Consider the following 16,530-nt stretch of genomic DNA (forward strand, 5'->3'; position numbering starts at 1 on the left):
TCAAAATTAAGAACATAAGTAGTATGAAGCTCAAAATAGAAAACCTTACACCAAAGTAAAATAATTCACAAGAAACTCATCTTAGTTTAACACTAAAAACAAACAAACAATAAAACCTCACATTGTAAACTTTTGGGATACAGCCAAATGACAAAAATTAGACATAGTCTTTAAGCTGTATGGTTATCATCATGGGTAAAGATTCAAAGGGGTGAGGAAATCAGGTACATGGGGAGTTTGTGCAGCTTGAAGAAAATCTGAAGAATGGAGGGGAAGAAAAGGGAAGTGGAGGAAGAGATGGGCTACTGTGAAGAATCAAAGGCACGTATGACGGCAATAGAGTGAATCCAATAAATATAGGTACCCAAGAGGTTTCAGGTTAGGTGCCATTATTTCGGAAGGCCATGAGCTAACAAGGTTTCAGGTGACTGAAATGGTAATTAATCAATCAATTCCATAAACATTTACTGAGCACCAACTACATGGCAAGTCCCATCCTAGAAGCTGGGGTCCTGCAGAAATTTATAACCACTTGGCTTCCCTAACATTTAAAAATATTAATGACTTCCTACTAAGTTCCACATATTACAGTAGAATCTGACACAAAATCTTAGTTGTGAACACAAATATCTTAAACAGATGAGCAATTTAAGTGAATCTGTAAAGTACATTTTATTTTTTATTTATAGAGGCTATTTGGTGGGATATCAAATCATATAATGACTTTCAAATTACTAAAACTGCATTTAATAACAACTCTCCAAACTGCTAAAAGTACCATGCATCATAGTTATAAGGAATTAGATTCAAAGTTAATCTTGCTATCCAATCTTAGAAAAGAATATTTCTGACAATAGTGAAACAGGAGACCTGGTAATCACTTTTGCCATTTATTATTGACAGAACAAAACACTATCATACATATATATTCATAGGTATATAGCATATGCTCAATAAACTAAAATTTCATTAATCTACTTTGTTTTTAACAATATAAAAATCCTCTTATGTTACAAAATAAAACTGCTAGCCATGAGTCAGTAAATGAAACAGAAAAATGTATCCTAGCATCAACTAAAATGTAAATACGCCTAACATTCTTTCTCAGTCCTATTATATTTGATCCTGTAAAATGAATTCCAGTGAGTTACAACAAAAGACTTGGATATATAAAATATCCAACTCATTAGTGAGAAAAATAACATAGAATGCAAAATGATGTTGGTTCTCCAGAGCTGGGGAAATATAAGCTAAAACTCTGACCTCAAGTCTACATTTATAGATATGAAATACAAAGATAATGAAAAAGACAAAATAAGTAACAGAAAGAGGGCTGAAAGAATGAAAAATAGTAATTTTTCAGTATACACAAGTGATCTGAACCAAACGGGAGGAAGATAAAATTTTAAATGGCTTTGTAGGATCAATTGCAAATAGAGTTTTTATTAAAATTGTGGCTATTTTAGTGCAATACAATAGCAACTTTTTGGCCCAACTCCTAAGTAACTATAATGTAATTCCATAGTTTCAGTAGTTTTATATGTAAACTATTTTGCTTGTCTTTCATTTGTATGCCTTTTACAAGATGAATTATATATCATTGGTTGTGTTTGTGTATATACATATAGTTGTGTGTATTTGAAGTTTTTAACAGATCTTTCTTATTGACAATGGAAAAATATCACTTAATACTAACATAGAATGAATAACAATGCTAAGCTTTAGTCTCTGTGTCCCTTTTTGGTATATGTAATTGTAGTCAAAATCAAGTTAGTTAAATTCTTGGGGCAGTATTCAATCTAAGAGTTAAATCAATCGTTGCCTCTGAGTAAGTTTTGATTGTAAGTAATCTCACTGCCTACATAAAAACTATTAATGACTCTCCCTAGCCCAGTAATTCCATTCCTCTCAAACATCTAAGAAAAAACAAGAATATTTTTACTTAAGAAATATGACATTACTTAAAAATAAAAACTATTGAAAGAAAATTCTAGTAACCAAAAACAAGAAGAAGCTGTTGACAGTTACTTTATACTTACTGTGCTGCTTCTAATTACTAAAAAAAAAAAAAAAAAAAAAAGATGGTTTTAAAGGAATTTATTTTTAAAAGGTCCTAAGGTATGTGTATATATTTAAATTTAAAGGACAAAAGCATTCTCACCTTGTTTTTTAAATTAGACTAATTTTTATGCTTTCATTTTTACTGAAGTTGAATATCTATTAAAAATATGTTTTAAAATGAAAATATTCCCCCAACCCTCCTTTAATACCAAATAATAGGTATTTCACTCAAATTATGATTAACTTTATATTTTCCTTATATTTTTAATACTCACTCCTCAAAAAGAAGTGGTTTTATGTGATTTTTTTTTAAAATTTGAGGACTTTTAGTATTTGCTCAGCTCTTTACACTGTCAATTGAATATTTGATAAAATATTCCTATAATCATGTAATTACACAAGTTTACTGCTTTCCAATTAACCCTAGATAATATATTTATAGAAATGGAAGGATTCATTAAATCCCTTGAATAAACCATAATGTAATAATTTTAAGATATTAGTATATACAATAGCCAACTGTATTCAGTTTAATCTATACTCAAAACACTAGAAAATAAAAATATTTCAAATTATCTTCTGTTTCTTTACTATAACAACCTCCTGAGGTTATCTAATGACATATAAAAGCTATACAAACAGGTATTTTCTTTGGTCAAACATCATACTTTATAGCGTTTAACACAATCTGAAAATAAGGAGACAAGCATTATTAATTTACATTTTAATTTATGTATGAATGGCTTTATATTTTTAGAGAAGTCATTCAACAGAATCTGAGACTGTTTTGTTTGGCATTACATAAGAGCAAAAGGGAAAATATTTTTGTTTCCCCTTTCACGCTAAAGACCTGCATAGATGGACTGAAAACATACATTTCTGCGTATCCAAGGTTTCAGGGCATAAGACTGTGTTTTAATAATAAGAAATCTATACTAATACATTTTTGCAAAGCAACATGAACCGAAAATAATTTCAACAAGTGGTATGTTACCTGGGTGGAGCTGGTGGCTACCGAGATGCAGTCAATAAAGCTGTGTCTTCGAGTGAAAAATGCAACTATCTGCTGCCAGCGTGAAGGTTCTGGCTCAGCTTGCAGTTCATCTGATGAGCCCTTTTTCGCCCAGTGTTTCTGCTTTGGGCCTACTGAGCCATGGCTAGAGCTAGTATTGCCTCCTCGACTGGCGCGAGAGTACAGAAGTGTGTTGTTCCCGAAAATGTAATTCATCTCTGCAGCCCTGCAGGTGGTTGCCAAGCAGTCTTACTTCTCTACCAGCTGCTGAGTGGTGAATGATCGGTAAAAACTGCAGCTAGAATTACAGCAGCATCACTTGTAGATCAGGGAAAATAAAAACCTTGAGAAATGATGCTCATTTTCTCTGTAATTTCTTCCCATGAAAGAGCTTGTATCTTCCCTCTGTACCTGTTAGCTGTATGATGGCTGAGTTTATATTTCTAGACAAAAAAGACGACATAAGGTGGTTTTCTTTCTCATGATTATTTTTTCACCAGCGTCTGCAGGAAAAGCTGTTCTTTTGTTAGCTGATAACTAGACGGACTGAAATCCAGGAAGTGAGGTCGATTAGCAGGTAAAGAAGGATGTTATAAACACTGGACTACCAAGACCCTTTGGGGCTGCCTGATTTAATGCACTGGGTGGAGAAACCCTGGATTACCAAGTTTCAATCACAGTCTGAAGTAAAATCCAATGGCATCTTCGCTGCTTAAATAAATTATAAATATGAACTGAATTTAAAAATACAAGAGGATTCTCTCTGCCAACAGTTCTGATTGTTTAAAACAATTTTACTAAAGAAATCTTTCTATTCACATATAAATTTCTACATCAGGAAGGCACTTACATTAAATAGCACTAAGGTTTTAAAAGGTACTATCTACATTAAACTCTGAGGATCTAATGACAGAGAGAAATCCATTTGGAATGTAACTTGATAATTTTATTTAACATATTGGTTTTTTTGATTAACTGAGTCTGAAGACAGAAACAGAATAATTAGCTAAATAAGTATTTGGCTTCTGGGACTTTTGTGATAAAAAAGTGCTATTATCAGCATTATCTCTCTCATATGTTATAAACATTAAGATTACCAAGTTATGAATTTGTAAAAATGCAAAAGAATTAAACATAAATTTTTTGTTTTATAGCCAGTAAAACATATTTTATCCAACATGACATAAAATAATACTCTGGTTCAAAAAATAGTACTGTTTGATTGCTAAATAGATACTTTCTAACATCTAATATCTAGGTCTGTGTTTCTCAACACACTAGTCCACCTCAGAATCACCTCGGGTGCTGGTTAAAAAAAATACAGACTGATATCCCCTTCCCATTAGAATTTTTAGGGGTTAGGGAGATCTGGGAATTTTCATTTTTGAAAAGCCCCCCTAAGAGACTCTTAAGCACCCTCAAGTTTGAGAACCACAGATTCCTAAGTCTGTCCTCTTAATACTATGCTACATTAGTATATAAAACAACATTTCGCCATTAAAAACAATATATGAATAAAAATGCTACTTGATAACTTACTAATAGTTGAGTAATTCAATTTTTAAGTTGATATAAGTACATCATAATCCCCAACCTCAGCCATGAATGAGGACCAACAAAATCTTGCTTGCTTTTGCTTACCAGCACCAACTAAATGCAGTCTATTGGAAAGTAGCATTGGCAAACTACAACCTCTAGGACTACTGCAAATCCTGATTTGGCAAGAAAAGATGCGAACACTGTCTCTATGATTCCGTCTCTAAGATACAAACACATGCCCAAGAAGGGTTGAGAGTCATGTGGGACTTCTGGAAGTAAGATGTTTTGTGACAGATTATAGCAAAGTTTGCTTCTTCCCAAGAACTGTACAGACAGTAGCTGGCAGCTTTATGGCCCTACACAGATTGATCTTATCTATTTGGGGGTAGGGGACTAGAGGAAAACACTAAGGGTAGACAGAGAACTAAGAATCCTCTCTAAAAGAAAAAAAATAAAACCTCCTAAAAATAAATTTTACTATGGACCAGATACTTAATAAAGAACTGATTAGTGTGGTTTATACAAATGCTCTAGTAATTGGTTTGACCCCGAAATATGTGTCTTGATCTGTATATGATGGAAAGCCAGGGTGGGAGGGGGAACCTTAGAATTTATACAGATTCTGTTACTCTGGATTTGTAAGGATGAGGATATTTAAAAAATTTTGGCTGCACTGGGTCTTTGTTGCAGTGCGCAGGCTTCTCTCTAATTGCGGCATGCAGGCTCCAGCGCGTGAGGGCTCCAGAGGGCATGGGCTCAGTAGTTGTGGTGCACAGGCTTAGTCGCCCTGTGGCATGTGGGACTTTAGTTCCCCAATCAGGGATCAAACCCACGTCCCCTGCACTGGAAGGCAGATTCTTAACCACTGGACCACCAGGGAAGTCGTGGATAAGGATACTGAAAATGAATGTTGAATGCAAATATCCTACTCAAGTTGCAAACAGTACCAACACAGATGGAACAGTAAGGCATTCGTATACAATGATTTCTTATGCTAGAGAGCCAAAGAGCTTGGGAACAATCGAAAGTTGATGAACGCTCCATCCCATATATCCCGAGTACAGAGAAGAAATACTTCTCAATATATAAATTTCCTATTCAAATCGACTGACATCAAGAAAACAACTTTGAGTTTTGAGAAAGGCTTTTTTATGAAAATGTCCCATTACCTGAGCTACGGAAATCTAGGATCACCTCATCGACTGCACAACAGTCAATACACACATACAAAACCATATATGTACCTAAATCACAATTGGTTTCATATGATTTGATTGGGAAGCAGAGGCAACCAACTCCTCACTGATCTCTGCTTTAGAATAACCATACCCGTGTCACATATTGGAAATATAAGCTCTATTCCGTTAAACCAAAATTTAAATTCATTATAGAACCTGGAAAGTCTATTTAAAATAGTGAATTTTAAAAAATACTACACAACGTTTAAATCATCAAAAAGAACACTATTAAGATTTTAATATGATATATAAAGAATGGACATTTTTTTTCTGCAGTCAATTACTCTACCACTGAGCAATACTCTGCACCTAACATTCTTTTTTCTGTACAGTTTTTCTTTTTCACAGAATGATAATAATATTATCTATAGCAGAACTCTAAACAGTAAGAGAAAGCATAAGTAAACTAAGTACATCCATTTAGTGATTACATACTTTAAATATGATTATGAAAAATTTATGACTGTTAGAAATGTTTATTTTATAACATTAAATGGAAGTAAAGACAGTTCAAAAATTTATATAGGATAGGCCCTCAATTATTTGTACCCTTTTCCAAACTTGCAAATAAACCCAGAAGTCTTCAGGTATAGTAACAAAGTAATTTTGTTACTATTTGATTAAGTAATTTTAGTGAAAATTTTTAAAAGGTTGAAGGATGAGAGGAAAAACAATATTGAAACTCTAAAATATTAGGAAAAAAATTACTAAGTAACCACAAAGCCAATGTACTGTAAATGCAACAAGCATTTTCCTTACCTTTTTATCTTTATAATACGGCCTATTAAATTTCAAAACATGCAGCTGTACTAAGACAAGACTAAGAAGATTGATAACACAGATTTGTTATTTATCTAGAAAAAAGTGATCATACATATACAAATCGCTTCTGTATGAGCGCCATCTAGTGGTCAAATTGTATGCAAACTGTGTGCTCAACTTAGTACTCCAGGGTCATCCAAAAAAGATAAAATTCAAAAGTATTTTAATATATTCCAGAGTTGTAAAAACAAAGTTGACTTCAACAAAGCACTCAGTATGCACTCAAAATAGGAAAGATTCTCTTCCTGCAGCATTTAGTTCAACAGGCATATGTTTGCTTATAGCCATTCTTCTGCTACCTCCATTTCTCACAATATTTGAAAAACTACCGATTGCTGCTTGTGATTTCATTTGATAGTATTCTCAGTACTAAGTGGATAAAATGTGTCCAGGCTAGAAGATACACTTATTTATAATAATTATCTGTTCACATACCCTGTTCTGTCTTCAATTTCAAGCCCCTTGTAACTACATTTACTTTGCACATATTAAACATAATTTTCCGTCATTGAAGACAAAAGCAAAATATGAACTCTTTTATTCAATGACCATTGCAATATCCCGCACTAAGCCATGTCACCCTTGTCATTTCATCTAGATTTAAATCTATTTTGAAAAAGGCTGAGGTTTTGTTTACTTGTTCAATTTACTGTTCTGACCATTTTTCCTAATTCTTAGATCATTTTCAGTTTTAGGAATCTTGACACTGTTCTTATTAGTACCATACTACTATATTTAGAACTGTTTAAAATTGAAGCTTACTTTTAAAGATTTTCATATACCACAAGAATTTACCCACTGTGTCTGTCCTTTTCTTCCACATTACAGTTTTTCACCATTATATCACCAATTTCTTTCTTGAAACTGTCTAGCACTGGCAAGAAACTTTCCCTTTTAGAGTCTTAAATCATAATTACTTTTTTAAAAAACTATTTTTTTTTTGGCTGTGCCACGTGGCATACGGAATCTTAGATCCCTGACCAGGGATCAAACCCGTGCCCCCTGCAGTGGAAGCACGGAGTCTTAACCACTGGATGCCAGGGAAGTCCAAATCATAGTTACTTTTACGTTTTATGCTAAGGCCTGAATAAAGTAACTTTCAATCACTATCTTATTTCATTCATTACTTCAGTAATGAGAATCAGCACTAGCACTACAAGATCCTGACAGATTATTTCACAGCATGTTTCATGGTGGCAAACCCTTCATAAGCCCACTCATCAGCTCAGGATCAAGGTCCTTCACACCTTGTCCTCATTTCCTAACAACCATCCTAAACATCAACTACAATATAATGAACTTTTCTGCATTTTTAGTCTCTTCAGACTAACACTCTCCTACTGTACTTATTTTCTCCAGTAACTGCCTTCTCCTCTGAATTAGCATATTGTATACATCCTTCAACACCTTGTCCAAATATCAACTTTGGTTTTTTACAATACTTCAAGAATTTAACTTCTCTTTATTTTTTCATGTTACATCATACCGTGTTATAACTATCTCTCCATAAAAAATACCAGTCACTGAAGCCTAACAAACTTACTAACATAGATGTTTAATAAATGCTAAATGCATGTTATTTGATAAACAAAACTAATATTATGTTGATTTTTAAAGCAATCATCTATTAATCTTATTTTTCTATTAGCTTTTATAAGAACTGTGAAGAACAAAGCAGTGCCTAATTTACATTCTACTCAGCAAACTGCTACTATTCAAAGATAATTTTTCAAATTACAAAAATAATAATTCATATACTGAGTTCTATGTATAGTACAACAGTTATTTGCTTCATTCCAAACCACAATACTATAAAAGTGGAAAAGTTCCTTATATTAGCTTTTTTGTTTCTAAAAAAAGACTGCTAATCTTATTTATATTTTAAATAACATATATTCCATTGTTGAGCTTCCTAAAACATTTGCAGTTATTTGAAAAAATTTTAAAAACATTAAAACTTGCCTTATGTCAAAACAAAGTTATTTTTTAAAAATTTGGTTCTCTAGCAGAAAGTTAAAGTAATCCTAACCATTCTGCTATTACACTACCCCAATCCTATGCTCACTCCTCAAATTTTAATCTATGCATGAGATAGGAGAAGCAGGAAGAAATACCCCAAATGGGGCAGCTTTAATAATTCTTAAATTACAATTGTATCAGAATATAGTTTGTCAAAAGTCCAGCCTATCAAGATTTCTGACCCAGTAATTTGACTTCTGGAAATACATCCTAAGAAAACAACTAAACATACTTTTTATGCCCCAAGATGATTCACTGCAGCCTTCTTTACAAAACCTAGTAAAAATGGAAATAACAAATAGCGAAGACCAGAAGTGTTCAGCAAGTTAAGGTACTAATATACTATGTAATGTTACGTATCAAGTTTTAAAAAAATTTAACATGGGAAAATGTGTAAAACAAGTTTATAATAGGAAAAAACTCACATTTAAAAAAGTAAGATGTAAAGTATGATTTAGAAACAGATGAAGGAGTAGATAATTTCTTCTACTGGAAATGAAAATCCTAATCAGAGAGCCAGCAAGCCAAAGGGGGAATACGATGATGATACCCAACTGCTCTACCTATTTGCATCAGAAACTTATATTTATAACTGTTTCAGAGACTGATGCTGTTAATATCTAATAAAAGAAAACAAAATGAAAAGGAGCAAGAGAATGCCATGTAAGGATGGATAGATCCAGCTGCTTTTCAATGAGACCAGCTGAATTATTACCACAGTATACTAAGATGCTTTGAGGCTAGTACTTTCTTGATCTTAACCAAAATTTGTCAAAGATTTGCATACAAATACTCAAACTGCCACTGCACTAAGGCAATAGTATAACACCAGCAACTATAAGATGTATGTCAATTGCAGAAAAGATAAACTGAAAAAGATGTGTTTTATAACTGTTAGTAAAAGGATATTTTAATCTCAATAACATACTCCTTTAAATAAGCCTCTGTCAAATTTGTCTTTAAAAAGCCCTCGGGGGGAAAAATGCTATGGGAGACATAATCCTTTAACATGTAATAATTAACTGTATGCAAAGGACAAGAGCATTTTTAAAGCAGATACCAAAAGAATCAGGCAAAATTCACTTAATTCTCTTATGGTAAGAAAATCAAGGGAAAAAGAGTCAAATTAAGGAAGCAAGTGAGAATCTTCAAAAAGTAATAATGCTTTCTCACTCAATAACTAGAAACACTTAAGTCTCACTGCAGAGTGAGGATTAAATAAAGAAATGTCAGAAATTTACTTTAAAATACTTCAAGACAGACAGTAAAGAAATATGTGTATGGTGGTTCAATTAAGCTAGGTTCTAGTGCATTACTTCTCAACCGTGGCTATCCCCTAGAAACACCTGGAGAACCTGTAAAACTCTCCAAAGCCAGACTATACCCCAGACCAATTAAATCACAATCTCTGAGATGGCACTCAGATATAAATTTTAAAACCTTTTTAGGTGGTTCCGATATCCCACCACAACTGAGAACCATTACTATGGACAGTCAGTTGTCCTAATCAGGAATTAACATTCCTAGACTGGTCAGCTAACATTTAATTATAAAGTAAATGGCTGCTATAAGATTTTTGTTATGTTAATCTTTGATCAACACCAAAAGTTTGCCAATTATCATAATGAATGAAGTGGGCTTTCATTGGTGAAATCCATTGTATTTCAGTTATATGGATTGGCTAAATTAGACACAATCCACCCTTGCATAAGGGAAAGAAAGACTCTGAAGAGGCTTATACCCTTAGAGATGGCACCTTAAGGTTTAATACCTAAGATGTCTGGAAATTCTGGGTAACAAAATCTTGGTCTCTGGAATATTGTTTTATTTGCCTAGAGTGAGCATTTTATGCAACAAAAAAAAGTTGAGGCTTCATCACATTTAAAGAGGCTATATACAATATGTTATGTGGCTCACTGTCTGTTTAAATGTCTGCCTGTGTCAGAATCTGCATACACACAGAACTACCAAACAACCACCAAAAGACTGAGGAGTTGGGTGTGTGCAAATTGGCTTTGGATAATTTGTAACAATCATAAACATCAAAAATTCAAAATATCAGAAACAAAAGAATTATACATACCCGGGAAGGTTTTTCGACTGAAGTAAGAAATAGGCTTTATTAATTCAGTCAAGAGAAAATAGGCATAGACTGATAAGAACAGCATATAAAGCAGGAGGGAGTGCTTAGAATTCAAGTGTTCTAAGGTTCTTATGTTGTTCAAAATGAGGGTAAAAGATATATATTGAGTCTAAATTTTTGTAAGTGAAATATGTATATTAGAATTTCTAAAAAAAAAAAAAAATTTCTAGGATAACCATTAAAAGAAGAGAAACAGAACAGCTTCCAAGCTAAGAAGAAGGAAAAATGAGATGAGAAAATAAAATCTAAAAGAAGACATGTTGGAATAAATGTCTCGTATGTTTAAAATTAAGAAACATACTTTTAAATAACTCATGGGGCAAAGAAAAAAATAATAATGAAAGTAAGAAAAAAGTCTGAATTATGATAAACATTTCATATTAAACCTGTGGGTTACAGCTAAAGTGTATTTAAAGGAAAATTTACAAATTCAAATACCGTTAGAAAAGGCTGATAATGCAGTTAAGTAACCAACTTGAGAAACTAGGGGAAAAATCCCAAACAGAATAAACTCAAAGAAAGCAGAAGAAAATAAAATAATAATGATAAGAGGAGAAAGGGGAAAAGATAAAATGAAAACTGTCTCTGTCACTAATAGACAACTGATTTTTTTTCCCATGTGTATCTCTCATTTAGCGTCCCAAAGTAAGATCAGATTGCCTTGGCCAAACGCAATCTTTGATTGATATGTAGGCTATCCACACATTTACATATTGCATAAACGTGTATATATTCATGTTTATGTGTGTATGAGAGGGGATGGAGGTGACAGCACATGGGGGAGGAGCACAGGAGAGGGTTTTTTTAGACATTTTTTTTCTTATTTACTTAAGTATAGTTGATTTACAATGTTGTGTTAAATACTGCTGTACAGCAGAGTGATTCAGTTATATATATATACATTTTTAATACTCTTTTCCATTATGGTTTACCATAGGATATATAGTTCTCTGTGCTATACAGTGGGACCTTGTTGTTTATCCATTCTATATATAAAAGTTTACATCTGCTAATCCCAAACTCCCATTCCATCCCTCCGTCAACCCCCTCGCCCTTGGTAACCACCAGTCTGTTCTCTATTAAAAGACATGGTTCTTTGAAATTGATCATCCTTTGGCAAGAAGGATCAAGAGGATAAAAAGCACAAATAAACAATACTAGGAATGAAAAAGGGGCTACACCTAAACATAAAATAATAGGATGTTGAGAATATTTCGAAGTAAGTATGAAATGGGCAAATACCTAGAAAAACTATTAACTGAAATCTGACTGGTACTATATAATCCATTACAATTAACCAGTAATATGAAATCATCCCTCAAAGAGAATTACAAAACCCACTTCAAGGTTTACAAGTAAGAAATGATCCTTATACACAATACATACAACTAACAAAGGATTAGTATCCGGAATATATAAAGAACTTGCACAAATCAGTAAAAAGAACAACCCATTACAAAAATGAAAAAAAATCTTGAGAGGGTATGTCACAGAATAGGAAACCTGAATGATCAATATTATCAAACAGTGAAATGCACATTAAAATCACAGTAAGATACTACTTCAAACCCAAAACAATGGCAAAAATAACAATACCAAATATTGATGAGAATATAGATCAATTAAAACTGTTACATACTGCTGCTGAAAATGTAAATTATAGAACCTTTTGAAAATAATCTGGTGTTATCCACAAAGATGTGTATACATAACCTACGACTTTAACAGCATTTTTAATACTAGTAATAATCCAAAAATAACTTAACATCCATCAAAAGTAAGGTAAATTATAGTATATTCATAAAATAGAAAACTCTAGAGCAGTGAAGATAATGAATCTCAGGCATATAATGTTGACCAAAAACTGCAAGTTGAGAGTAGACACAGTATAATGCCAATTATATAAAAACCAAAACAGGCAAAAGAAACAATATATTGTTTAGAAATCTAAATATGTGAAACCAGGACTGTGGTTATTTCTGAGGGGAGAGACAAGGTGATGGGGTCAGGTAAAGTCACACACTGGACTTCAAAGATACTGTTAATGCTCTTTTTCTGTACTTACTAATATATTTTTTTAAAGTTTAAAGATATTTTGATGTGGGTATTTGAAATATAATAGTTACTTCCTTCATGAGAACTTTTAGGCTTAAAGATCGTTATCACTGAATAAAATTCATTTATAATATATATTTTTAAAAATGTTTTTAGAATGCTAACAAATACTATGAAATTCCTTATAATTACAAAACCAGAAACATCAAGGGGGGAAAATCCTACATGAAAAAATAGTTCTCTCTAAGCATGAGCTACATTAGTAACAAAAGTAATAAATAATTCATAGCAACAAAATAAAGTTACTATCTTACCTTTATTGGTGAAATATGAGAGTGAGAAACAAATCCATGGACATTTTCAATTTCTGACAGGTTCTTCTCTGAGACATGAACCAATTCCGGACCTATCACCTCATTAGTGATTTGTGGGGAAATGTGCTCTTGAGGAGGTGTATCTTCATCCTGATACCGGTATTTCTGTAACATACAGCAAATTATTAAATATGAGGAAGCTCTGAAAAGCAACATGTGTTCAATCCAAATCATGATTTTCATAACTACCCAAATCATAATATTTAACTAAATGAAAAGTGTCTTTTACAGTTTAATACATAAAGTCTGAGAGAAATGGTTCTCCATTTTAAAGTCATGCCAATATTTTAATAAACTTATCTGATTATTAAAAATAAGTCAGACTCTGGAAAGATGGCAGAGTAGGAAACACCAGGAATCTGTTGCCCCACCTAAACAATAATTACAGAGGCATAATCTGTCTGATGTAATTTTGGAACTCTGGAGTCTGTTGAAGGCTTGCAACTTCAGGGGAAAATTTGGATGTAAACTGTGTTTAATTTGGATCAGTTTTACCACCTCTGTTCAGCATGGTACCGGAAGTCGTAGCCAGAACAATTAGGCAAGAAGAAACAATAAAAGGTATCCACTTAGAAAGGAAGTAATATTATCTCTGTCTTATATCAATAAACACTCAGCAAAAAAGCTGTTAGAACTACTGAATGTAGCAAAGCAGTATGATATACTGCTTTGTATCCTACAAAAGCTGACACACAAAAATCAGTTGCATTTCTATACACAAACAGTTGCATTTTATACACAACCTGAAAATTACAAAAACAGTTCCATTTACAACAGCATCAAAAAAAATAAGGTGAAAGACTTGTGCAATGAAAACTACAAAGACTTGTGCAATAATTAAGGTGAAAGACTTGTGCAATGAAAAGACCTGCTGAAAAAAAAAGTTAAAGACAACAGAAATAAATGGAAACACATCCCATGTTCATAGGTTGAAGATTTAATATTGGTAAGATGTCAATACTACTTAAAGCAATTTACAGATTTAATCCGATTCCTATCAACATCCCAATGACATTTTTTGCAAAACAGAAAAACCCATCCTAAAATTCATTTGGATCTCAAGGGATTCAAATAGTCAAAATCACCATGAAAAAAAAGAACAAAGCTGAAGGACTCACTCTTTCTCATTTCAAAACTTACTACAAAGCTACAGTAATCAAAACAGTTTGGTACTCGCATAAAGACAGACATACAGACCAATAGAATGAAAGAGAGAGTCCAGAAATAAACCCTCACATACAAAAATTATTTTTCACAAGGGTGCCAAGACCATTCAATAGGGAAAGACAGCTTTTACAACAAATCGTGCTGCAAAAACTGGATATCCACACATAAAAGAATGAAGTTGGACCCTTACCTAATACCATATACGAAAATTAACTCAAGGTGGATCAAGGACTTAAATGTAAGACCTAAAACAATAAAACTCTTAGAGGAAAAGCTTTAAGACATTGCGTTTGGCTATGAGTTTTTGGATATGACACCAAAGGCAGAAGTAACAAAAGAAGGAACAAATTTGACTTCATAAAAATTGAAAAATTTTGTGCATCAAATGACTCTAATCACAGAGTTAAAAGGCAACCCACAGAATGGGAGAAAATATTTGCAAATCACATATCTGATAAGGGATTAATACCCAGAATATACAGAAAATTCCTAAAATTCAACAAAAAACTAAACAACTCAATTCAAAAATGGGCAAAGAACTCCAAAGAATATACACAAATAGCCAGTAAGCACATGAAAAGATGCTCAACATCACTAATCATTACAGAAATGCAAATCAAAACTCGAGGTACCACCTCACAACCACTGGAATGGCTACTATTAAAAAAAGCCAAGGACCTACTGTATAACACAGAGAACTATATTCAATATCCTATGATAAACCATAATGGAAAAGAATATAAATAAAAAAGAATGTATACATATATACTTATAACTAAATTGCTTTGCTGTATAGCAGTAATTAACACAACACTGTAAATCAACTATACTTCAATAAAAAAATTATTAAAGAAAAGAAAGACTGGTTAAAAAAAAAAAGCAGAAAACAAGTGTTGGTAAGGATGTAGAGAAATTGGAACACTTGTGCACTATTGGTGGGAATGTAAAATAGTCCAGCCATTGCAGAAAATGGTATGGTGGTTCCTCAAAAATTGAAAATACAATTACCATATGATTCAAGAATTCCACTTCTGGACATATACCCAAAAGAACTGAAAGCAGGGTCTTGAAGAAATATTTGTACACCAGTGTTCATAGTAGCATTATTCACAGTAGGTAAAACATGGAAGAAACCCAAGTATCTATCAATGGATAGATAGATAAGCAAAATGAGGTGTATATATATGTGTGTATACACACACACACACACACACACAAAATGGAATATTATTCAGCCTTTAAGGAAGGAAATTCTGCTATATGTTACAACATGGATGAACCTTGCAGACAGTACGCTAAGTGAAGTAAACCAGTCTCAAAAAGACAAATACTGTATGATTGAACTTACATGAGGTACTTAGAGTAGTCAAAATCATAAAGACAGAAAGTAGAATGGTGGCTATCATGGGCTGGTGGGAGGAGAGAATTCTGAGTTACTGTTCAATAGGCACAGAATTTCAGTTTTACTACACTAAACGTTATGGGGACGGATGGTGGTAATGGCTGCTCAACAATGTGGATGCATTTAATACCACTGAACTGCAAACTCAAAAATGGTTAAGGTGGTAAATTTTATGTTATGTGTATTTTTACCACAATAAAAAAATAAATACAAATAAGACTTCAAAGCTAGGTGAAAAAGAAACCTGAATACTGATTTGTCCATTTTTTACCCAATGTTAGCTGAACACTGTGTCTCTAAAGATACAGCTGTTTAAGTGAAGTCAACATAAAAAGCCAAAGTTGTTCAGCTAATTAAGTCTGGTCTTCTTATTCAATTAACTTGTACCAAAAAAAAAAGTCAGCCTTTTCAAATTCTAATTGAAAATTAATTACTAGATAACAGTATTTTTCTTTTACCTATAAAAGAATACTTGTTTCTTTCTCTCTCTCTTGCATGCTCACGCACGTAGAAAACCAAATCTACCTCACACCATACATAAAAGTAAAGGAAATCCTAATTATAGGAACTGGGAGAAAATAAAAGTGCATGTTTCTCAAATCAGGCTGGGAATGTGTATGCACATACACAAAAACAAAACAAACTTAGATACTACACCCCCCCCCAAATTAAACACACATATAATGAAAAGACACAAA

General features: G+C 32.8%; 1 protein-coding gene across 17 annotated transcripts in view; it reads right to left on the reverse strand.

Moving 5' to 3' along the window:
- The window catches only part of DLG1 (discs large MAGUK scaffold protein 1), a 285,716-nt gene that overhangs the window by 170,454 nt on the left and 98,732 nt on the right, over nucleotides 1–16,530 (reverse strand). For 12 of the 17 annotated variants that reach the window (XM_060010895.1, XM_060010903.1, XM_060010902.1 and 9 more), the window contains one exon: nucleotides 13,204–13,368. In XM_060010895.1, the coding sequence (XP_059866878.1) occupies nucleotides 13,204–13,368 (165 nt within the window). Of the gene's footprint in view, nucleotides 1–3,055; nucleotides 3,400–13,203; nucleotides 13,369–16,530 lie in introns of those variants that run through there. The other 5 variants (XM_069540639.1, XM_069540638.1, XM_069540637.1 and 2 more) reach the window with 1 other exon arrangement.

Source organism: Delphinus delphis, chromosome 4, assembly GCF_949987515.2.
Source record: "Delphinus delphis chromosome 4, mDelDel1.2, whole genome shotgun sequence".
NCBI classification, from domain to species: Eukaryota; Metazoa; Chordata; class Mammalia; order Artiodactyla; family Delphinidae; genus Delphinus; species Delphinus delphis.